We start from the raw sequence: 25,716 nt of genomic DNA, 5'->3' as shown, positions 1-25,716 counted from the left end.
GGATAGGCTGGGGATAACAGGATGTGCTGGATTAAGAAGGGTTACAGTTTAACACCTAAAGGTTGGGGCTGTGTACCTCTAGCCGGTTCTCGTTGGCAAATCTACAATGGATACTCATGGTCAAAAAGTACTTATATAGTAACTTATTTTTACTTACTTTTACTGTCACATCACATCACAGGTTTACAGGTGTAAAACAGTGGGTAAAATTAGTTTTATTCATAAAGCTCCATTGTTTTTGTTGTTTCCAGAAAGAGAAAGATAAAGCTTTACAAATTCAAACAATAAAATCACAAAATGTTCTCATTTGTCATTTTGTAAAACTCAACATTTGACCATGATATTGTATGCTTGTTTTTATTGTGTCATTATTTGCCCTGGGTGGTGTGTAAGGGTTATTTATGTGTTATCGTGCTTAATGTCATTGATTTATGGTAATTTAAAAATGTATTTTATACCAGTGTATTTGGGGAGTAAGCTTGGGTGTTAGGCAGAGTTGCAGGGAGAACACCCTCCCCTCTGGGACTGGGTTTTGATTTGGTTTAGTTTTTATGTTCTTGACAGCCACAAATTAAACAGTATTCCGATCATGCTTGGCATCCATTCCAAAAAAAATAACAATGACAGATTTGAATACAAATCACTGTATCAAAAAAGGGCTCCAAACACTTCGTTTGACGATATAAAATGATGTTATCAAAACTAAGAAAACAAGTCTGAAATGATAGCATTAACAAAATAACTCATTGGCTAATCTTCAGTGTTATGAAATGTTATTCTGACTTTGGCCACACTCCAACCACTGTTATCCCTGCTGCAGATAATTGTGCTGATCCATGGTTATGCAAGCTGCAGATGTTGGGTCCCAAAGGCACAATTATTTCATCCCACAGCAGAGGGGAGGGATCGTTTACATCTGCTGCAGCCAACTTTTCTCAGTCCTGCATGGAACGATCTGTTTTTCTTGTTTAAATATTTAAATACTGTCTTTAAATATTGTTCACAAATAGCTAAACCAAAAAAGCAGAACTACAAGCTCACAACGTTGTGAGCTTGGCTATTATCACAATTTGTTGTATGAGGAAGTATAGATATAGTGCTTAAGATGATAAAACTCTGACCTGAATCAACTAGTAGTTGCAATAAAAGCGTAGTGATGGTTAATTACTTGGAGTACCAGATGGGTGGGATTTACGGTTATGTCAGGACATAAATTGACTTTTAAACACTTTGCTGTAACTATCTAATAAACTGGAATACCTCCGATGTTTTTAGTTTTTTACTCAAAATGTATTTTATTGTGGCAGTGATGTGGCCTACTCATAGGAATCAGGTTTTAACACCAAGATAACATGTTGCTGTGCCCCTCCCCCAATACAAATTTGAACTAAATTACTAAATTAGGATCAGTTGCTGTATCAGGACTCCACAATGATCTCATTCACAATTCACATTAAAGCAGACTTTCTTGCAACTTACAAAGTCCAAGACCAGAGTAAGTGGAACCCTAGTAAAATGACACGGTGTCAAAGAAGTACTGCAAGGTAAATAGGATGGCGGGCAGACATCAAACCTATCATCTAAATAACAAACTTGGCTTCTGAGGACAAGCAAACAGCATACATAGCATGATGTGAAAGAGTACATATCTGCACCATGAATTGAGTATGTGAGGACCCCATTTGAAACAAGCCATTGCAGCTTTTCTGGCCTTTTTCAATCCTATTTAGATGACCTTGTATTGTGAACTGTAGGCCTACTTCCATGTTCTTTTTCTCTGCAAACTTCTAAATAAAGTATTCAATCAATCAATCAAAGCATAACATACCTAGCATCTTTCTAACTACGCTAGAAGTACTGATACAAAGAATTACATACAAAAACATTAAAAATATCCAAAGATAATTCCTAATACTTTGTAAAAGCAAAAGCATTTGACTGATTCACCACAGGTGTTTCATTCAAAGAATAATTCATAGCAATTAGATCTGATTGCCAAGAGTGCAATCAGATCTAATTGCAATAGTAAGATATTTTGCTGATCTTACTACTTTTTTGCTGTGCCTCTCTCCTGCTTGCTCACACACCAACACAAAACCGCACATGCACACACATGCGTGTGCACAAACGCACGCACGCACACATGCGCTCGCGCGCGCACACACACACACAGAATATTCTCCAATATTCTCCCTATATCTTTCGGTAGAATGATGAAGTGAACAGTGATACTAGTTGAGCTGATGATGCGGTATGGAGACACACATATCAAGTTTAAACATGTCTTCACTTTGGTCTGTCTGTCTGCTAGAACAAAAACACACAAGGCCATGACCTTATAAAGCACAAGGCCTGATCTGTTGGTCTGAGTGCATGTATGTGCACGTGCGTCTTGGTTACATGACACGCATGCATTCCACACTCATCCTGCGCAGTAGGCTCTATTCCAGATGTGCGTTTTGGCATTGGCTGTGGTTGCTTTCTTAAGTTCCGGAGGGCCTCCTTTTCCAGCAAAAAAACATTTTTATGGAGGGGGAGCTGCAGAACACAAATCAATAGGAGAGGGGCCTATACAGTTACGTAAATGTTTGTCCAATAGAAGCCAAGCTAGCTGCGAGGAAAGGCGGGTAGATTCAGGCCCCTAGTAATCATTATGCAACAGCCCAGTGTATATAAGGCTTGAATCTGCCTCAAAAACCACTGTGACCCCTGTGAGCAGTCCAGTACTTCCTTTTCATAACAAGAAGGTATGCATTGAAAATGGGATAACGTGGCTTTTTACCATTATTCACATTTGCAACAAAAAAATATTATTCTTTTTTAGTTAATTTCTTTATGTTTTGTCACTTTTAGTACAGTACTTTGATTTACTAGTTTGTAATTACTTTTCAGAATTTGCACCTGTACATTGAGTGGAAATCAACTAGCCGTCATTGTGCTTTTATCATTTCTTTCTTTCTTTCTTTCTTTCTTTCTTTTTTATGCCTTTTCTGCTTTCCAGAAGAGTCAGGATGTTGCGGTACTTTTTGGCTCTGTGTATGCTGGCTGTGTGCTGGGCACAGGACTGTAAAGTGGCCAACTTCAAAGTTGTGCAGAACTTCGACAGGAACAGGGTGAGTGACAAATATTTCATGAAAGTGAAGGAGCGACCCTCATCCCTCAATGTGTTGAATGTGTTGTCTTGAGCAGAGCGAGGCACTTAACCTCCAGCTGCTCCGTGGTCAACAGTATATTGGACAGTGGTTGTGCTGGGCAGCTCCCTGGTGTGAATGTGTGTAACTGTGGTGAAGCAGGGAATTACTGAAAAAGAGCATTTATGCAAGGTATAAAAAAAAAAAACTAAGTAAGTAAGGTTTATCTATAGAGCACATTTAAACACAGATAAAGCTGACCGAAATGTACTGTCTAGTGAAAAGAAGAAAGAAAGAAAAAGAGACAGTCATAAAGAGAACAATAAACAACAAAGGAAACACAGAATTATAGACATGACAACATTTGAAAGATTATTGGGCCAAAGCATCCAGTGAATAAAAATATAAATACAGTTTTTCATTTGGATTTTGAAGGTCAACAAGTTAGGGGTGTTAACCACTTGAACCCTAGCATCCCTAATCTGGGTGGAATGCTTGCGTAAAATAGCCAAGCTTGTAGATCTGCTATCTCCGGCGAAGAGGTTTGGCGTAGATGGAAAAGAAACGGTCCAAGTAGGGTTGTAAACTTAGGTCCGTTTTTACTAAGAATAGAGGGTTGATTGCATGAAGTGAGATGGACATGTTCTCTGTTGCAGTATGCAGGGACATGGTACGCTGTGGCAAAGAAGGACCCCGTCGGCCTGTTCCTGCTCGACAACATTGTGGCCCAGTTCACGATCAAACCAGACGGCACCATGACCGCCACAGCTGAGGGCAGAGTCATCATTCTGAAGTGAGTTGTGTTCTGTACTGTACTGGGCCCATGCAGTGCTACTTGTGCGGGACATCATGATCAAGTGTGATTCTGGTTCGGCTCACTTCCCTCAGTTAGCCATTTTCAACCAGGCGTCCCTATTGTATTTTGGGCATGTCATTATAGGTGATTATGTTTTTAGATGGAATACTTTGCCTATTTTTTTTAATAGGGCTAAAGTGGTTAAACTTGAATTGTGATTTGACATGTTGCTCCACTCTCATCTCCTTATGTTAAACGTTTTCTTTTATTCTCTCCTCTCTCTTTGTTTAACAGCAACTGGGAGATGTGTGCAAACATGGTTGCCTTTTTTGAAGACACCTCTGACCCCGCAAAATTCAAGATGGATTACAAGGGAGCTGCCACCTATCTTCAGACTGGATGTAAGTTATTGAGCCTCTACTATAGACTTGAACTTGACAGGGCCTAACCTGGATCTTCTACTTGAATTTGGCATGATTTCGGGCATGCATCATGAATGAAGTGGGTTTGTGATGATTGTTCCTAGTTTGTACCTGGTCTCCTCCAATCCTAGCCTCACTCCTCAGCTCTCCAAATGTTCTCTCAGGTGAACAAGATGTAAGCCAAAAGGTCTCTGTAAACCGGGACTAGGAGCATTGCTGGCGAAACTGTTTGCAACTGGCACTGAGTGACCGGGAGCATTATTGCTGGCAAAAGCTTTTGCACGTGGCACTGAGTTGACCGGGGGCATTACTGGCAAAGGTTTTGCAACCGTCACTGCCAGGTCATTGAGATTATCTGTACGGTGCCAACTGGGGCATTGCCATGTAAACATGTTGTTGTTGATTCAATTAAATGATCAACTACAACATTCAGTTTAAATCTGTAAATTAATGAAACCAAATGTTTGCTAATAAAATGGCATGCCTTATGACACCTCAGAATTGTCAGTGATAGCTGTGGTATCACATGAGCACAAAGGTTATGTGTAGGCTACTATAATAAGATATTTTTTCTCCCTTTGATAAGAGGTCTATGAATTAAAACATAACATGGGACCATTGATCTATAGTTACACAATAAAAGCCTCTCCTGTTTATAAATCCATTTGTAAATCTACATTTGTATACTCTCACTTATAATGACACTGAGGGTTTTTCTGTAGGATCAGATTGCATGCATGATGCTAAAGGAAATCTGCTCTCTCTCTCTCTCTCTCTCTCTCTCCACTGCAACCTGTTAGATGATGACCACTGGGTGATCGACACCGACTATGACAACTATGCCGTGCACTACGCCTGCAGAGAGACGAACGACGACGGCACCTGCTTGGACGACTACTCCTTCATCTTCTCCCGTCACCCCACAGGCCTGAGGCCAGAGGACCAGCGCATTGTCACCCAGAGGAAGACTGAGCTCTGTCTGCTTGGCAAATACAGACGTGTTCCACACACTGGTGGGTTGACAGTCGATTGTGTTACAAGGGTTAAATGACTCGTTCCTCCCTTAATTAGCAGAGTGACTGAATGAATGACAGTGTGTCAATATGAGTGAGTGAAAGTGTGGCTTATTTTGGGATTTATCAAGGCATGAAACCTCCAATTATTTAGGCATACTGAACCATTTTATTTTTTAAAGTGTTGATGTTCTTGTGGCCAATAAGATAAATATCCAAGTACATGCTTGTTATTTACATATTTTTTCAATTATGTTTTATATGTCACTAGTAAAACATATATTTGTCATGTTTTTATTTCAGCTTTCTGTCAAACCAGCACCAGCTGAGCTGCTTACAGGGATCCAGGAACATCGCAGCTTTTCACGTTATCAACACTGTAAATAAGGGACTTGGGTAAATTAGTCATTGACGCTGGTCTGGGGTCAGCCTCAAAAACACCTTGTTGTGCCTAATTTGAACTCCTACACAGAAAACAGCAGATCTACAAGCTCACAATGCACTTGTATAGATTTTTGTCCCGGGACACCATCTTACGACTATAAGTATACTTCAGTATATTTCATTGCTCGCCGGTGTCACATGCCGAAAATATATCTATAAGCTCACAACACATCACAATGCAACACATTGGATGTGGATCAGCTATTTTTGGCACACAACGCTGGTGCGCACCAACGTAAGCTATAAATCAGGCTTTACCATCTCTCTGTGAAACCAATGTGGCGTCCATAGGCTAAGGTAACCCTCTAGCTTATGGCCAGCAGGATGCATAGGAAGGCTACATTTCAAAAAGGGAATAAACAGTTGCTTTTGTAACTGAGAATCAAATCTAGGAAGATTTTATAACAACGTTACAAGTACCGAGAGAAGAAATTCCCTGTACAAGGCGTTAAAGAAGCTGAACCCTCATCGGCATTTGAGTGCAACTTGGAATTGAATGACTTCCGTGTACACTGATGGATGTATCCTGTAGCTTCGTTAGGCAAAGTTATACAGTATATTAATGAATGTACGCTATAGGTATTAATACCTTAGTTTCCTCTGTGATTGTATGGTGTACTCTTCTTGAACTACTTTTTGAAATAAAAATTCCATTCTGGGTTAGCCCTCTCTGTTCTTTAAAAACAATTATAGTCGCATTGCCAGATGATCAGAGATATCTGCCTATTAGTACCGATATGTATGGTGACATCTAAACGCTAACAAACTGTTTTGAAAATAAATCATATCTCCATTCCTAATATGAAGGACTGTGCTATGGTCTTTGCATTGGTTCTGCAATGCAGTTCTTTTCAGAAATAACAGTATATGTATTAAGCACACAGATATTTCAATCTTTATTGCACATTTTTGTACAGTATCAAATCTTTGGACATGATCAGAATAAAAAGTTAAATTATTATCACATGAAAACAAAAGTTTACAAAACATTTTGAGAGCAAAACAGATTGTTAGTTTTGGAGATGCTGCAGAGAGCAGAGAACCTAAGGAGAACTAAAGGACTGCAGAGCCCTCCTGAATTACGTCATCTTCATTGAGCGTCAATGTCTTATGACAAAGCATATTTTGTCACATTGTCACGGTGGCAGAAATATAGGCACCTTAACCTCTTTTCACTTACTGAGAGAAACCTTAGCTAATCCCCTGCCTTAAATAGTTTAATACAAGGACTTAACGCATGCAATCTCATTTCAGCTTTACAATGTCAGGGTGGAGACGGAAGTGAGTGAGACACATTCGGCATTAAGACACTACACAGATGAGCAGTGGCACACTTTAGCGGAGGATCCCAGTCCTTACAGAACAGGATTAGACAGGCAGCAGCTGAACAAAGCAGTTCAGTTCTGTCAGCAATTATGGACAATCAGGGACGGACATATGAAGAAAATGGGAATTCCCTAGAAATGAAATGGGAAATACTGGAGGAGGCTGGTAGCTCTGCTAGTTAGTGCCGCGCTTAGTGAAAGGCCCTATTCACAACTCCTTATGAGTTCAGAATAATGAAAACCAATGTTGGTGGTCATTTTTGGTTAGTATTTCCCTTCTTTGGCAATGTTTGCGTTAAAGGGGCTCACCAATGCTCATTATAATTAGTACCATTTGTATAGACCTGCCTACCGATAATCCCTAGTAGGCAGGTTTCTGAACTGTCCACAGCTCTCCTCTGAAATACATACTAGACTCTTTTCTCTTTACTATATTATAATGAGCATTCATTAGTGAGGAGTCGGACCAATGATATGAAGATAGACTGAAAAGGGTGAAGAGGTCTTTTAAACTTAAAAAAAACACTTACATATTGTCAAACTAAGAGGTCCTCATCCTTGCTTTAGGGCAATATTACATATCTCCATTTCCTCAAAAGATACATATGAAAACATGAGATTTTAGGTAGCCTTGTAAACTTTCATACAAATAGGAGCACTGTAGAGCCAAAAAAAGATACATTTTATAATACATAATTAAACACACTATGCACTTACTAAGGTCTAATAAAAGAAGAGCTCAGTTTATTAAAATAGACATCAATATCTTAAAAGGATCATTATTATAGCAAACACAAGGTACACTACACACAAATAAAAATAACCCCAATAATACCAAACAAACAACAAAACACCTCATACAGCTGCATATACTGTATGTATTAAAAATATATATATATTAAAATACATTTACTGTCTTCCTCAAGTAATAGTCAGGTTTCTCTTTGATCTGAGAGCACTTAAGAACCAGGGTAAACTGGAGTGTAGAAATTGGTTTCATGGTAATAGTTGATGTAAACAAATAGGAACAATAAGGACATGTTAGGACATCATCCTAACTTACCATAAAACTAATTGTTGGGTATTTTAAAAATAGATTACTTAATAAATTATTATAAGGATTACCCCCATGAGTCCCCATTTGTTCAGCATTTGTAGCCTCTAGTTCTGTTGATGTCTGTGGGGTTATTACCAAAACAAGTTCACGTCCCTCTGCTTCTCAAACTACTCTCAGCCAAAAGAGCCATTGGAATATATTATGGAAATTCAACACTGCCAACTCACTTAAAAACAAGAAAAAACAAATCCCTTAAGTCCATACATTTCCAAAGCATTATTTACCTAAAGACAGCTTTTGATACATAATTGCAATGGAAAATGTTCTAATTACTAAACATGACTGCTTAAGTAAAAAAAGGTAAGCTTTATGCTGCAGATGTTCTCTAGCACATACACATGGTCACACTGCTGGATGCAAATTATTGGAATCTTTACAACCCCTTTACAACTATCAAAATAAAATGTCAAAATAATTTGAAAAATGTGCCACCATCTAATGGAGTCTTGTCAGATCAAGGTGTTACAAAATCTTCACCATGCATCTCAGAGGGAGGAGCACTGTTTGGACATAATCCGTTTTCAAGAATAACTACAAAAGAGAAATTGGTGTTTTTGTTTGCAAATACATTGGAGATCAAGCATTTTACAGCATGTGACAACTACAATGTCTGTAGCTGTGAGGCTACAGACATCCAGAATGGCTTCAATTCTGGGTTACATTACGAAAGCCCAGGCACACACTTACTGTACTTGTGGCTGCACATTGGAAGGAGTGCATTAAAGATTCAAGGAAAAAGAAAATAGAATTCATCTTTGATAATCATGTTCGGCTTAGGCCAGTGGACCCCCAGGGGTCCTTAGGGGGGCTCCAGGGGGTCCCCAGCTACATGATGGATAGTTTGGAACCAAATGGACCTTTACAGGTCTGTAACTCTGAGTGTGTACAAATGGAACTAATTGGACCCATAAGGGTCCATTTGGTTCCATTTGTACACTCTCTGAGTTAAGGGGGTCCGTGGCCTAATGCATACCAAACAGGGGGTGCTTGTCATTAAAACGTTTGAGAACCACTGGCTTAGGCCATACAGTAGTCCATGTGGTTGAGAAGCTCCCTGTGCTGGCTGGTGGGGTACGCAGCACGGCATTTGGGACACTCCAGGAAGCTCTCATCCAGGAGGTTGGGTCTGGATGGGGATGTGGGGTCTGCAATTGTCAGGCGCTCAAAGTCCAGCCTATTATAAGAGCTGGGCTCCGAGAAACGAGTGCTTGGTTGTTTCTGAAATACAAGGGAACCCAGGGGAAAGAGGAGGGGAGAACAATGGAAATAACAAAAAACAAATAAGGTAACAGTCTTGGTTCAAGATTTCTCAGTATATGCATGAATCATCAGAAGTTTTTACCTTCTTCACTCGATAATACCAAAAGTAAGGTATTTCTTTCATCACATAATTTGTTTTACTTATTGACGAAATACTGCACTGTTCTTAAACCAAATCTCCTTGTCTGGAATGATGATCAGTACATGAGTAATGATCAATATGGTGCCAAGTCTGTCAACAGTATCTGTATCGCTGAAGCAGAGCTAAACATTCTCCCCTCTGCCATGGGGCAATGGCCTCGAGAACTGCTGAATTAAGCCAGTATTGTAGGATCACTCAGCAAACCACAATCTTTGAAATGGGAATTATTTTCTCAGCCAGTATTACATGAAATATATTTTTACACAGCTAATGTAAGAAATTGACTAACAAATCCACAGATTTGACAGTGGAGCATTCCTTTCAGTAAGCTAAAATTAATGACACTTTTCTTATCCAACACTGTTGAACGTGTTTGTTTTTAATGTTCATGAACACTTACAGCAGACTCCAGTCTAGTAATCTGATCGCGGGCTTTACGGAGTTCCTTCAACATTTTCTGCAGCTGGTGCTGCATGCTCTGTCGATCCATCTTCTCGTCCTCAAAGTCCTTGGCAGAGAGCTGGATCTTGGATGGAACGAAAGGAAAAACACACGAGAGTGAGAGAAATGGAAAGAGAGATGTATTGTGCAAGCCACAAGCATGTATAGTAGAGTGTAAAATAATCTTCCCAATTCCCAAGTATATATAATATATATATATATATATATATATATATATATATATATTTTTTTTTATAACTCATCAAAACCTCTCATGGTTAACCGTTCTGCAATCTCCTGTAAATCACTATCACTCATTACCTGTTGTTCTAGTGCAGATATTCTCCTCTGCTCCACATTTTGGTTCAGGTGGGACGTCTGAAGCATATTCACCTGAGAAGATCAAGGATGCCATCAAAATCTGTACCAAAACAACTGGACGCTAAAGTCACCCTGAAATAAGCTACAGTATGTAAAATAATGCACAATAACTTTAACAGACTGAAACAGAATATTTAGTATTGGTGCATTTAAAAAATATATATATTTTTCATTTTCAATACTTTCTTCATTCCCCAGTATTTATGGGGAGTGACTAGGGTTGTACCCTCTTGGATTTAAATGAAAACTGAGTATTCTCCTGTGTATATAGTACAGTACAGAGTACATTATGCAGTTTGAATGCAGTTTTACCTGCATTTGAAGCTCAGCAGATCTCTTTCTCTCCTCCTCCAGTCTGACCTCCATGCTCTCCAGTTCCACCCTCATCCTGTCCGTTCGTTCTGATGACACTTGTCTCTCATCGCTCACGGCATGTCTTGGAGCACAGATTTACATACTGTAGACTTCGCCACTTATAAAAAACAGCAATAAAGCAAGCCCCGCCCACATTTCTACGGCTCTCCGCTCCGAAGATATCGCTCATTGTGTGATTTACATTTTGACCTCGACTGTGACCTTGATCCAGGGTGCTTGACCTTTTCCACAATAAAAATGTCATGCTTTTGCCCTGAAGATGGCTGACCAACACTGTCTCTCCCATGCTTTTCTCTTCATTTTCGTTGAACAATGCTTTAGTGTTTCACTTAGTTTCAGGTTAGGAGTGATCCAGGTTTCATATTTGGGGGTGTCAAGCCATAAGCTCTAAAATAAACACAGGCCCGTTTGCACACTTTTTTCCAAGCCTGGCTCAGGAACAATAATGAATCATTGCATAACTTTTGAAATGTTGCCTAGATTGAAAATCCTCGGATTATAACAAGGCACACATGAGTTTCTTTCTTTCTTCTTTTTTTGTGCATTGTTGACTTTTTTATGCATTACTATAAGTGTAATACTCTGTACTTTTTCAAGATTTCACCCAAATACTTTACAGGTCTAGAAAACAGTAATTCAGAAGTTCATACTTTTACAGACTGTCCAGATCATTCAAAACATGAATTAATTAAAAAAAATTAAACATTCCTGTTTTATTCCCCTTCTGTAGGTCTACCTGTTAACACGCCGCTCCGCCTTCAGCTGTTCTTTGGTCTGGTCCAGCTCGCTGCTCTTCTCCTCATACTTCCTCTGGAAGGACGACAGTTCCCTGCTGCTGTCCTCGTACCTCCTCTGGAAGGACGACATCTCCTCCTGGCATCTGGACACCTGCTCTCTCAGGGACTGCACCTCAGCCTGAGCCCTGGATGTCTGTTGAGACCACATTCATCCAATCGAGTCAATCTTAAACCTTTAAGTTGTGGTTTACTTGTTAATCGCTCAGTAAACGATCAATAAGAAAATCCAAAACAGGAAACAACCAGTAACATTATGGGTCTGTCTTTAAAGACCTGGGGCTGGTTGCACCACCTCCCACCAAGTTCAAACCTAGCCTAGTTATAGCTTAAATGGCTATAACTACTAACTAACAACTCTGTCTCTCATACATACATAACTACCTACCGTAACCTACCTACCTACCTACAGGGACAAGGCATCTTTAAGTGTACCTACCTGTTCCCTCTGTGCATGGAGCTCCTGCTGGGCCTTGGCAGCCTGATCTCTCTGGGTTTCCAGGTCTTTCTGTGTCCCCTGCAGCAGCTGCTCATGGTGACCCTGGAGCGGAGGAGCACTGCTCTCTGCAGAAGACAATGAGAAGATGTTAGCAGAGGTTCTCATCACAGCACTCCCTGTGCCACCGCCCTCTTTGGAGGAACGATGGAGTTTGCCCAAAAACAAAATTCATCCACTTCTTTACACCTGTGATGTGACAATAAAGTTGATTCTGATATGGGTATACTCACTCCTCAGTGTTCATTTATTCATTTGTGAGAGGGTACAAATGTAACCAAATGGATCCATTTGTACCCTCCCAGACTACTGAGAGTGTACTGTGCACTACATGCCATTGAACTCTTGTTGTGCCATTGCAATTAGCACCATCTCTGCAGTTTTCATTACTTCGTGGTAAAATGTTCAATAAGTTCATGTTGCTTTTGAAGACATTTCAATCTCTGGTGTGGAAAAAGATGGGGAACATTGGGGAACACGGGGTCTATAAAATCAACCCAAAGCAGTAAATCAGCTTTTAAAATGAAGATTTGGCAACAGCTTGCAGAATAGCTGGCCAATTCAATCAACTATCGAGTTCAAAATGAACGTATCACTTAGTTGGCAGGCATAGAACAATACCCTAGGAAGGACTAGCGTTAAATCAAATCTAGCTACATAAATGTGTTTTCAGTCAGTGTACTGGCAGTTTCTTCTCTCAGAGTCAGGGCTGGCCTTATTGCCAGCACCCGTTAAAAACATAATTTTAATATTAGTTTCCTAGTTTCTTTTTCTCTAGGCTGGGCCTGCGTCCTTGTGTTGGCAATGGAAGGTAATAATCTTGCCAGTATTTTTATGACCGCTTGTACCACAATGGATCAACTTCTATCATCTAGCCAATCAGTACTTTTAAAAAAAGAAATGGAGTCTAATGATGGTGTCCCTGTCCAATCTTGAACTACTGATAGTAAGTTACTGTGTGTGAAGTTTGTGAAGGAAGATTCACAACACAGTGTTTGGTAGTTAGCAGGGCGGAATTTTGCCGTTTTCAATACACGATAGTGCACTTGGTGATACAAGCGCGAAATTTGGCACAGATGTCCTTCATATGACCCTAATTGATAATCAACCTCTGGCCACGCAAAAATCCTAAGATTTCAAGATGGCCACCACCAGTTTTCAAAATGGCTGCAACTGGGCCAACATTTTGGACTATATCACTTTGCTGGGGCTGTAAATCTTTGATTTTCCCCTTATTTTAATATAGGAGAATATGTTCTGAAGGTATTTCTACCAAGTAAGATAAAAAAATATATATTAGGTTCCAATATGGCGGCATATTTTCCAATATGGCTGCCGATAAATTGCATAAATGTACATTCACATGAGCTTGTAGCACATGTATTTTTTTTATTAATTACCATACACAGAATCAATTTATAGCACATTTTAAAGTGATTTGGTAGCTTTTTAATGACCTAGGGCAACAGACTTTTCAATATGTTCACCAATAAATACAAAAACTTAGATATATATATAGGGATATTTTCTCAAACAGGTGCTGACCTTTTTCTCTTTCCATGGAAGGACAAAACTGTATGGCATCTGCTGAACGCATGAAAGAAGCAAAGACCTGATGACTTTGATCCAATAGCTGATGCATTTTCATGAAGGGGGATCCATCTGAGGTCCTTCGACAGCTTTTTCAAGCCAAGTCTTTGTGTCTGGGTAGCTCAGTCGGTAGAGCTTTCACCTTCGGATCACATGGTCATGGGTTCGATCAGGATCAGTGTATGAGTAGGTACAGTGAGTGTGGCGCTCCACCTCAGCAATACCAGGGGGTCTACCCCTGCGTTCTCAGCTGATACTGACAATAAGTCTCAGACTTACTTAATATGAACAAGTGCAACTGCTATGACAACAATGTCAGTATCTGAGCTGCGAATCATGATGTGTCAGATGCTATCCTCAGCAGCTCTGCCTCAGATACTGACATTGTTGACATAACAGTTTCACTTGTTCAAAGACTTGGCTTGAATTAGCTGTGGATTGCCTTTGGAAGGAGGGAAGGATCTCAGATGGATCCCGTTCATGAAATTGCATCAGCTATTGAATCAAAGTCATCAGGTCTTTGCTTCTTTCATGCATTCAGGGGATGCCACACAGTTTCGTCCTTCCATGGAAAGGGAAAAAGGTCAGCATGGCAAACAACTTCTCCAAATTAGGTTCAACACCTGTTGCAATAAATGATAAACATATGCAAGTCATTGAGGAGTTCATAGTACTCATGTACGATAGAACTTCATAGAAGTAGTTCCTACAAGGAAGTGAATGCAAGTGAAGTGCATTCCAAACAGGACATATATGGGGCCAGTCACTCTTGTGCAGTCCTGTTTGCCAAATTATGCCAGAAGCTGACAAGATGTGGATGTAAAAAAGCATGTTCTGGACACTGAAAATGCTTTAAGTTTGGACTTATCTGCACACCCCTCTGTGGTTGCAGTTGCTAGTACACTGGCCTGTCACTTGCCCAAATGAGAATGTGTTTATAATGACTTAATAACAAAACAAAAAGTAAGCACTAAGCTTTACCAAGCTAATAAATCACTTTCAAATGTTCCATAAATGGATTCTGTGTATGATAATTAATACAAATACATGTACTACAAGCTCATGTGGATAAACCATAAGCAGATGCACATTTCTGCAATTTATCGGCAGCCATATTGGAAAATATGCCGCCATATTGGAACCTAATGTTATTTTTTATCTTACTTGGTAGGAATACCTCCAGAAAATATTCTCTTATATTAAAATAAGGCCCAGCAAAGCGATATAGTCCAACACATTGGCCCAGTTGCAGCCATTTTGAAAACTGGTGGTGGCCATCTTGAAATCTTAGGAATTCCGCGTGGCCAGAGGTTGATTATCAATTAGGGTCATATGAAGGTCATCTGTGCCAAATTTCGCGCTTGTATCACCAAGTGCACTATGGTATCAAAATTCCGCCCTGCTAAGTAGCAAACCCATATAATTGAAAGAAACTCGACTCATATGTATCCATGACTGTTTATATGTAAGATGATACGTTCACAGTGAAATCCTCAGTGTTCATTTAACTCAGAGTACAAATGTAACCAAACGGACCTAAATTAACACTGATTATTTGAAATGTGTAGCGACATAATTTCCAACCACCTTTCCCTGTCTCACCATCTGAAGTGGACTGTGGGTTTTGTTTGGCCTGGGCCAGCTGCTGTTCCAGCTCCATGGTGCGGGTCACAACTGACTGCACGTAGGCCTCTCTCTGCTGGTCATACACCATCCACTGCTGGTTCTTCTCAAGAGCCTGGTTCACACAACACATGCACATAAACACACACACACGCCCTTTCCTGAAATCAAAGCCATCTAATTGCAAATACATCCTAAAACCTTCAGAGAACACAATCACAGACAACTTCCCGCCATGGAGTGACTCACATCTCTCAGTTGGTCTTGTATGATGGCTAGTTCTCCAGAAGGCATCTGTCCATTCTGTTGGGAGAGTAGAACATGCGTTTGCTCTTTAATAATGTGTTGTTCCATACAGAGTAGACTCAATGGACCGTTTTAAATCCTGTCCACCAGATGTGTCACTTGATAAATGTCAAATGTCAATTACTCTTGCCTTAAAAACAATAAATATTTACTTGACTAGCAAGTCTTAATAATCAAAAACATACCAGCGACATTGAAATGCTACCATAACGCTTCACATTTATGTCTTATTTGCTGTGCATTGATTTCTGCTATTTCTATCTTGTTACAGATAAGCTACAGAGGAGCCCATGGTATTCCCAAGAGTGATTCCTCGACACCCATCCCTCGACGGTCACTCATAATTCTGACCCTTTGGTCTCCATTTCTGATCTCTAGTGTCTAAGCCCAGAAAAACCCATCATAACAACCTTGCAGTGATATGGCTGACTAAATGATCATCCCCAGACTAAGGCCCTGAGAGCTGCTCAGACCAGCTAGCCATCATGAGCTCGTCGACTTTTTCCAGATGGATTTAAAATAATGGCTCATAAGCCAATATGGCTGCTAATAGCTTTTGTGAATGCAGACAGGAGGGGGGGGGGGGTTGAAGGCTTTGTAGTTTGTTTGCAATATGTAGGGCAATAAGCTAGTTCGAGTGAGGACACCAGGGATAGGGACTTATTGTCCTAGAGAATTCCTGGAAAACTACCGTTTCTTTGCCAGAATGAAATGAGGAAAATGTTCACTTGAAGGGTCCGAGTCTATTTTAATGAAAGGAATAGATTGCAGCATCAAGATGTGCCATCTACTCCTATCACACCAGGGTTTTCTCTACCTGTAAAAACACACATGGACTATGTAACAGAGACATGTGTCACAATGTCCTACTTTCTATCTATTCCACATATAAAATATTTACGGCACCGACTAATTCCTTGTCCGAGTCCGAGTATGAACATGGACTTCAATAGAATTTTGTTTGACTAGAAAGGTAAATGTGTGAACTTTGTCCTTGTCAAACCACTCATCTCTTCTTAAGCCCTCCTCCCTGACGACTTAACCACCTAAGCTTAACCAGAAATAAAGACAGTGACCCGGTGACAACTGTGTCACGCTCAGAACATCTGAGGGGAGGAAGCAGCGCTGCTCTGGTATCAGTTTGCCTCTTTCCATGATGAATGAGATTTCATAAACATGGGGACTTGAAGAATGTCTTCGGTGACGATGGAAATAAAACACATGGTGAGAAAACACATCTAATACACACACATAATATGCCATTTCTGCCGAGTTCTAAGAAAACCAAACAAAGGTGAAAATATTTCCCCATTCTCATTGAGACCTGAGGCCGATTCTAAAAACACCTGAGCATTAAGGCCTACTATAATTGGCTCAACCACTGAGAAGAGAAGGATTAAGTGAGCAAAGTAATAACAGTATTGTAGATGCTGCCACCTAGTGGAATGTGAAAATCTTATTTGAGGCGACAACTGTCTATAACTGAAGAAACCCTCCAGGCAAAATTAGTTGTATGTACTGTATCCACACATAGTAACCTGAAACAGGAGGAACAAATAGAAAAGCTTCAAAGATACTAACTAACTACCATAATAAACATAAAAATAAATGCTCTGTACCACTGAGGGAAAAAACTAACTGTATACTACTATAATGTTTTACCAGTCACGTGAAACTATACAGTAGAAAAAATAACAATATCCCTCCATCCAATTGATGGCGAGAATGGCTGAGTACACAAACCACCCAGGCGACCACAATCGAAAATGTACAAGCATCTGGCTGCTGGAAGAGATCATTTCTAAATTCTACATCAAGTGGTTTTCAAAGTGGGGCACCCCAGAGGGGCCAATTGGAAAATCAATTCATAAGATTATTCTGCCAGTTCAACCACCATCAACCTGCCGTCCCTGTTTTGGGCATGTCATTGCTGTCAAAAATGTTCAAGCATTTCACAACATTTTCAAACATTCCAAAAAAACAAAAAAACAATGCCGATCTACAAGCTCACAACGTGTCACGATGTGGACTTATAGGTCAGTTATTTTAACTCCTTAAAAAAAAGAAGAAAAAGAAAAGGGTTTCGCAATAGGGGCCGCAGCTAGGGGATATGGCTATTTAGGGGTCCTTGGCATGGAAAGGTTTTGGAATCCCTGCTCTAGATCACACATCTGTTCCACTGGGAGCTCAAACGTTGTGCGTACTTCCCCTCTTTTTCTCTAGATCACACATCTCCCACAAGCATCTGACCTGTGTTTCTGGTCTCTCCAGGACCTGGCAGCGGGCGGATACAGCCGCCAGTTTGTTCCTCAGGTTACCCGTTTCCTCTGAGAGGGTCTGGAACAACCTGTCTCTCTGCTCAGCCTCCTGCCTCCTCTGCTCCAGCTGGGCCTGCAGTGATGCCACCACCTCACACACACAATAATGACATTAACACAATATCAATCATCTTTTTACATTATATGATTAAAGTGGTTAAATAGATTTTTATGATATATATTAATTTTCTGGGGGACCCCTGGAACCCCCTCAAGGACCCCTGGGGTTCCCCAAACCCCACTTTGAGAACCAATGTTGTATACTACTAGTAGCCTAATAAGAACATGGTGAGGGACAATCACATTTCTTCCCCAGTTTTTCGCAACTTCCTGCAATTTTCACAAATTCCCGCAATTTCACCACACAAATTCACATAAAACCCCTGCATATTCCATTGCATAATCAAGGATTTGTTCCCTCATAATCAAGGATCTGAAAATATTGTCCATAGAGAAGATTGATTCACAAATTCAATTCAAAAGTCCATTACTTATTATAACCGCAGTTTTATTAAGCCGAGTTAATAATTAGATGAGTTAATAACTCAATTAGTCCGGTAAGTTCTAAGCGTTTGAGATGACATGTTTAGACCGGTATGGTCCTTTAACTTCGCTTTAGTATTACCCGAAGCATGCATCCTGTTTGCATTTCACATTTATACACTTACATGAATACACCTGTGAGCTACCCAGTCCAACCACAGCAGTCGTGACTATGTGCCTTGCTCAAGAGCACCTCAGTGGAAGTTGTTGAGGGAGGGCTAGTCTCTCGAGCCACAGACTGTTGGCTCACACAATTTTAAAATGTGTGTGTGTGTGTGTGTGTGTGTGTGTATCTCCTCCTTTAGCCGACAGCTGCCGTCTTAGAATCGGGTAGTGTGTGTGTGTGTGTGTGTGTGTGTGTGTGTGTGTGTGTGTGTGTGTGTGTACCTCTCCTCCTTTAGCTGACAACTGCTGTCTTGTGGTTACTAGCTCCTGCTCTTTTATCTGCAGCTGCTGGTTGTTTCTTTCTCTCATAGTCTCCAACGACAAAATCCTCTGAAGTCATGACACAAACAAATGCAAATTCAACAGGACTGCACAATAAGGTGAACAACAATCTTCTGCAGAAAGCGTTTCCTCCTAATTTAGCATTGCAGCACCATCACCTAACAATATTTTTTTAAATTTGTAAAAAAAAAAAAAAAAGTGTTCAGCACATTTATATTTTCAGCCACATTTCATTCAATTTTATTTTTACCAAATAATTATGGATGATGAAACAATTATAACATTCCAATCTGTACAATTGAATTACCACCTTAATCTGCATCAATGCATTTTTACAACGCATTGCGATGTTGTTGTGAGCTTGTAGATCACCTACTTTCGCCTTAAAGATTTGGTGTAGAACTAGAGTATAGATCCTTGGGGACCCCGGTCATATAAGTAGGGTTTAAGTAATGTAACTCTGATTGCAAGGTTCCATTTTGACCCATAAGGGTTCATTTGGTTTCATTTGATTGACACTCAGGATTTTGCAGTGGTATTGGTGAGGGCCGCGGGTCGGAGGGTGCTTCCCCTCTCCCCTCTGCCCAGGGTAGCACCGCAAGGACACACGGGCACTGAGGCCAGAGGGTGTATGGGAATAGAGAGGTGCCGTCTCCTGGGACGAGGCGAGAGCGCAGGCCCCTGCCATGGTCCTGGAGCTCTGGAGGGGGCCCAGGGAGACCTGGGCTTCATCCCCTCCTTTTCTCCCGTGGCGTGGCCCAGACTGTCGCCAGAAAGAAGAACATGGAACTCCCTAATTGACAAGGAATTTGTTTTTTTTTTTAAATACCCCTTTGTCTCACCTCTAGCAGTTTGCTTTTGTCTGAGTCAGGAGGCTTAACATGTCGCTTGGCCAGTTCGTCCATCTTTTTCCGCAGGTGAGAGTTCTCTTTCCTCACGCGTTCCAACTCCGCCTCAACCTTGGAGGAGGAGCTGTTGGACTTGAAGCCCAGCTTGGAGACGATGGTCTCTTTGGCACCTTTAGATGTCATGGTGGTCACCTCGTTGTTGTGTGGTGGAGATGTAAACCTGGATCAAGACATTCATTCAAAATGTGTTTACTTTACATGGCATTCACACACAAAAAAACATTTTTCTTAGCTATCGTTTATCAAAAAGACAAAACATTTTTTTATTTCTGTTTATTGTATACAGTGGTGTAAAGTAACTAAGTACATGTCCTCAAGTACTGTACTTAAGAACAATGTTGATGTATTTTTACTTAACTGGAGTATTTCCAATTTTCAGCACTTTTACCTCTACTACACTACATCTCAGAGGCAAGTATTGTACTTTTACTCCAATACAATTATTTTAACAATTTAGTTACTTTGTATATTTTGATTATTATTACAAAACAATTATTATTAAACAATTCTCCCCTATATATATATATTTCGGTCATTTGAAAATAGCAGATCCAAGCGATGAGAGGCATTGTGAGCTTGTAGATCTTCTATTTTCAAAAGAGTTTTATACATTTGAAAATGTGTGAAATGGGACATTCTGCATATAGACCCCTTAACAGACGACGTCATACTGGCTGCGTGCAGCCAGTATGCGCGCAACGAAACCCATTATATCAGGTCTCGTTAGGACGCGTCTCACTAGCCAACACACACAAGAGGGGGTTGGGGTGTGCTGAAACCAGTGCACCCCGAAACAGGTTGGGAATTGATTGCGTGAAAAAATCACCTGTGCGTCCAGGCTCAATGTTAGTAAACAAATAATTGGTCTATAGACTATTTTAAGTACATTTTGATACAAATATTTTTGTACTTTTACTTTTTTATTTTGAATTATTTCTTTGCTTTTGACAGAGTATTTCTACATTGCAGTATTGATACTTTTACTTAAGTAAAACCTATGAGTATTTTTTCCAGTTTTAACGTAACGTTGAAGTTGCACCTGCACTCAAGCGGCCGTGGCTAACTGCCAAACAAACAACAACATACATATTATTCATTGTAAATCTAGCGGTTATTTATTTACAAGCTGGCAGGATTTTTAAGTAACAAAATGCAAACTTTCTCGTAACTTACGTATGGGTTTATAAACCCAAACAGGACGGTCTGTGTTCTTGTCGTGTATTATTAATATTCACAATCCAAACGGCTGTGTACATTCGCTTCCTGGAGTTTGAATTACAGCGCGTCTGACGTTATTTCCGCAAAGCTGCAACCAATGACGCTGCTTGGAACCTGAAGTTGTTGCCATGTCTGCTTATTATAAGTGACTTTGGGCTTGTTTTGTCTGTGAAGTTACTTGTAAATAATAGTTGTGGGTTGCTTTTTGGGGGGGGCTTGTTTCCTAATGTTGTTAAACCAGTGGTTTTTATATATTTTCATGGCAAGGACACCCAGATCAGGCCTAATTATGTATTTGTTCTCAGAGTGACCCCGCCGTCTAAAAATATTTTGCGCCAGGGATCCCCCCATACCAGATTTGTAATATTTAAAAAAAAATCACCAATATTCAAAAATAGCATTTGGGCTTGTTTTTCTAGACCTGGTTGCTTTTTTCTCTCACAAAATCTGGCAACGGTGCTTGGAACAAAGGATGATAGTCCTTCCCAAACCGCTAGATGGCGCAGCGGTAGCTCTGTGGGTCCGGGTACTAAAGTATACCGCTGTGCAACACAGGGTTAGGGCGATAGGGTTCATTCAGGATTAGCTCTTATTCAGCGGATTCAGCGGTGACCAAGCCGTTGAGTGACCGGTATGATTGTTGCTAGATCAAACGTTTCACAACTGTTCTCTTGCTCCTGATGCTCCTTGTGTCGTTTGCTTGGCTGAAACAGTAGAGTGTTGGGGGTCCCAGCAGTTTACCACACTTCAACGATATTGCTGCATTGTCAACTGCAAGAGCAAAACTGACGAATACAAGACAGGTGGGTGGGCACCATATTTTTGGGGTCACTGGGCACCTGAACGAGTGGGCACCGGGATAATTGGGCACTAGGGACATGTAGTTTATGAGTGGGCACAGTAATATTTGACAAATACACTCTTATCTTGTACTTTTGACCTCGTTGTTGTGTTGTGTTTGGGGGTTTAAAGAACAGTGGGTTAAATATCACTTACCAACAACAAAGCAGCATGCTATGTAAAGTTAAAAAACACTTGTGGACACGAATCCTAATTCAGGTGCCCACTTGTCCAGGTGCCCACATGTCCCTAGAGCCCAGATGGTTTTGGTGCCCAGTTGTCCTGGTGCCCAGTTATCTCCACCCCTAAGTGCCCACTCGTCCAGGTGCCCGCATGTCCCTAGTGCCCAGATGGTTTTGGTGCCCACTCATCCAGGTGCCCAGTTATCTCCACCCCTAAGTGCCCACTCGTCCAGGTGCCCACATGCCCCTAGTGCCCAGATGGTTTTGGTGCCCACCTGTCCTGTTACCAAACTGACGACGGGAGAGGAAAACTCGATGGATTATACCTTTCCAGTTTGGATACAAGTAAGCAACACTACGGAGATCAGACATCAGATGTTGGTTATTAGGTTGTTACACAACAAACTTTGTTTGCACAACTAACTAACTGGTTCATAGCTACACAACTAATCAACAAACAAAACTGTGCTCTTTGTAGGCAAAACAGCATACGAAATGCTAGAGCTTCACCCTGACTGGGTACCTCCATTCACCTGGGCTGGGGCACACAGAAGTGAAGGCATCACTGAACACACTTTGCCCGGAGTCAAAAGAGACAGCAGCCAGCTCGCTTATCAGCGAACTGCACTGCATCTGCAACACCAAGAAGAATCAAGGAGTATCCAAAATCAACCTAGAATCAATACGTTTTGTTTGTCACTACTTATACAGGTACAAGCAATCAGCGAGGTTCAACTGTGGCAAGGCCCGCATAGGCCTACTGTACATACACAACATAACAATAATAAAGATGAACATAAAGATATGTTCATCTCAAGGGTTACCCAGAGTTGTACTGGGTGCCTCTTGGTCTGTCCTAAATGCTTTAGGACAGAGCTATACCCTCACTGGTACTAAATGTCCTAAAAAGATTTGAATTGGGGACTTCCTGATCTGCAGTCAAATTCTCTACCACTGAGCTATACCCCCACACACAAAGTGCAGCTTTACATTACAACCTGTATCCTTTCCATACCATAACTCCTTTTTGACTGATAGGGTTCAATTCAGTCTAGAGCAAAATATGCATGTCACAACATTCTGGTGAGGGGGCACTCAGAGTTGAACTGGGGACCTCTTGATCTGTAGTCAAATGCTTTAGGACAGAACTATACCCCCACTGGTACTAAATGTCCTTAAATGATTACGAACTATGTCTTTTTCATGAAGTCAATTATTATTATGGAGTAGGATTCAATCCAGACTAGAGCTAAGTACCAGGATTAGCATGATGCATTGGAGGGGGCACCCAGAATGAACTGGGGACCTCTTCATCTGCAATGAAATGCTTTAGCACTGAGCTATACCCCCAGACACAAAAAGTAGCTTGACATTACAACCTGCATTCTTTCCATAAACTCATTTTAGAGTGATAGGATTCAATTATGCATGTCACGCACGCACGCACGCGCGCACACACACACACACACACACACACACACACACACACACACACACACACACACACACACACACACACACACACACACACACACACACACACACACACACACACACACACACACACACACACACTCTCTCTCTCTCTCTCTCTCTCTCTCTCTCTCTCTCTCTCTCTCTCTCTCTCTCACTCCCTCGCTCTCTCCCTCTCTCTCTCTCTCTCTCTCTCTCTCTCTCTCTCTCTCTCTCACTGTCCTCCCTCCCTCCCAGACTCTCTCATACAAACTCACTCACATGCAAGCTCACCTTCACCCAAGGTACACACACAGTGTCACCAGCAGGAGAGCAGGACGCAGAGGAGAGGGGAAGCAGACAATCAAACATAGCCTATTTGTTGCGGGTTTGTGGCCTTGCCTCGTCTGTGACGCTTGAGCCCCAAGGATGAGGCCTGACATGCAGACCGCAGTGGAGTACTCCACCACTGACTACATGGTGCAAGAGCAGACGGACTACACCATACAAGAGGATGAGTGGGATAGGGACTTGCTGCTGGACCCCGCCTGGGAGAAACAACAGCGAAAGGTACTGCATGTGAACTCATTATCAGGTCAGGATTTGAGGCAGAAATACATGAAAATATATGTCAAATTCACATACGTATATCAAGATGTGTGTGGTGTGCAAGGCATTTTATAAACTATAAACCGTGGACACGTCGTTAAAATCCACCATAAGTGGGTGGTGAAGGATTTATACCTCTCTGATCTCTTGAAGTCACCCAAAGATGTGCTCCCATTTACATTTAATGTGAGAGTTTTGTTATGTTTATGTTTTTTTTTATTTTGACCACAGTGGTCGAAACGTTGTTTGTACTAAATACGTTTTCTACTGGGAGCTACAGTGTGCAAACTTCCCCTCCTTTCCTCCTAAGTACGTATTGTTGTTCAGCACCTGAAAAGTTTTTGTTGGATGTGCGTGCTTCCCTCTGGACTCTATTTCCTATGTTTGTCTATTTGACATGGACATCACAATCACATTGGACGAACCAGACGCATTGCTTAAAGTTTATACAGCACGAGTGCTATATAAACACCTGTTCTCAATTATATTTCAACACCTGTCCACAAGGTTAACATCAATCCCTTTTGTTCAGAGTAAATATTTCTACATGCATTCAGATTTCTACATTCATTTAGATTTGTGCACCTAGTGACCTAGCCTAAGACATCAACTACCTTTGGTAGTTGATGATGACCTACAGCAAAGGAGTGCAAAAGCGGCAAACCTGAACATGATAGCTGACAATAGCTGACTGACAGGCCTTGGTGGAGAGCATCCAACAATAGACCTCCATAGCATTGAACAGTGCTCAGTGTCATTCCTTTGATATGAATAGTCCGAGGGCTGTCAACAGATGTCCAAATGACGTTCAAGCGAGATGGATGGGAGCCTTACTCCTAATTTTAACTGAGCGGCAAAGAGACAGATCCAGCCGGACTTGGCTCAACAATTATCCTGTTACCCGCAAACGCCATGTCTGTGTGTACAACAAGGGTTTACATGCCTTTATTTAAGTCAACACAATCAATGGAATTCCATTTTACCCAGTTTAAGGCATTTAAATCTTGACAGGTTCTCAGAAGACCATTCTGAAAACGGCTTTGACTTTTTCAATTGACATTATTTTTGTCAAGTGTCATGCCACACAACTCTTGCTGAGACATAAATCAGGTTTCAGTGATGTGGTTGTGGTGATACACAGTTAAAGGCACTGTCAGCTGGCTTGATGCCATGGAGCAAACTCAGATTTTGTATGTGTACCGTGCTCCCTCTTCTCATAGAGGGCAGGAGAAGAAGTGCGGTGCAGCAGTCTTTTCTCTGTTCTGCTTGGTGCAGCTTCCTGTGACTACTGGGTAGGGAAAAGTGGTTTTCCATTTACATAAAAACATAATAAAACCACGGGCAACCTAGAGATGTGTGCAGACCAGTGGGGCACATCACCAGATGACCTATCTCAGTCAATGTCCTAACAATGGCGTGAAACAAGCTTCTAAATGCAACCAGTTTCATCTTCCTACGATGAATAGTTAAGAAGTCGTGTATGACAATGTTTGAATCAATAATTCAGCCTCTTGACCTTGATCTTTGACTTCCAAATTGCATC

At 41.0% G+C, this 25,716-nt stretch overlaps 3 protein-coding genes across 4 annotated transcripts in view; 2 read left to right on the top strand and 1 right to left on the bottom strand.

Moving 5' to 3' along the window:
• The first annotated feature begins 2,634 nt into the window (after positions 1-2,634).
• On the top strand, positions 2,635-6,469 carry rbp4 (retinol binding protein 4, plasma). Of its 2 annotated transcripts, none has more exons than XM_084078580.1 (6): positions 2,635-2,747; positions 3,002-3,113; positions 3,788-3,924; positions 4,222-4,328; positions 5,150-5,362; positions 5,666-6,469. In XM_084078580.1, exons 2-6 carry the CDS (start codon positions 3,012-3,014, stop codon positions 5,689-5,691), a joined length of 585 nt encoding a protein of 194 aa, XP_083934706.1. In that variant the 5' UTR covers positions 2,635-2,747; positions 3,002-3,011; the 3' UTR covers positions 5,692-6,469. The 2 variants fall into 2 exon arrangements, with proteins under 2 accessions (XP_083934706.1, XP_083934707.1); XM_084078581.1 differs by having other exon boundaries at positions 2,653-2,747; positions 3,005-3,113.
• A 1,386-nt stretch (positions 6,470-7,855) lies between these two features.
• On the bottom strand, positions 7,856-21,163 carry cep55l (centrosomal protein 55 like). Its single transcript, XM_084078816.1, has 12 exons — positions 21,046-21,163; positions 19,807-20,032; positions 18,905-19,012; positions 17,907-18,065; positions 15,600-15,653; positions 15,330-15,465; positions 12,081-12,205; positions 11,584-11,777; positions 10,785-10,908; positions 10,413-10,484; positions 10,051-10,176; positions 7,856-9,466 (listed from the first exon to the last, which is right to left on the bottom strand). The coding sequence occupies exons 2-12, from the start codon at positions 19,993-19,995 to the stop codon at positions 9,266-9,268; spliced, it is 1,488 nt and encodes a 495-aa protein (XP_083934942.1). The 5' UTR covers positions 19,996-20,032; positions 21,046-21,163; the 3' UTR covers positions 7,856-9,265.
• Positions 21,164-23,898: 2,735 nt separating this feature from the next.
• The window catches only part of LOC311059834 (alpha-actinin-2-like), a 20,513-nt gene continuing 18,695 nt past the window's right edge, over positions 23,899-25,716 (top strand). Inside the window, exon 1 of the mRNA XM_084077916.1 lies at positions 23,899-24,134. Coding sequence (XP_083934042.1) covers positions 23,994-24,134 — 141 coding nt within the window. The 5' untranslated portion in view covers positions 23,899-23,993. The remainder of the gene's footprint in view (positions 24,135-25,716) is intronic.

Source organism: Gymnoscopelus microlampas (genome assembly GCF_963454915.1).
Source record: "Gymnoscopelus microlampas genome assembly, chromosome: 14".
Taxonomy (NCBI): domain Eukaryota; kingdom Metazoa; phylum Chordata; class Actinopteri; order Myctophiformes; family Myctophidae; genus Gymnoscopelus; species Gymnoscopelus microlampas.
This window is presented reverse-complemented; position numbering and strand designations above follow the sequence as displayed.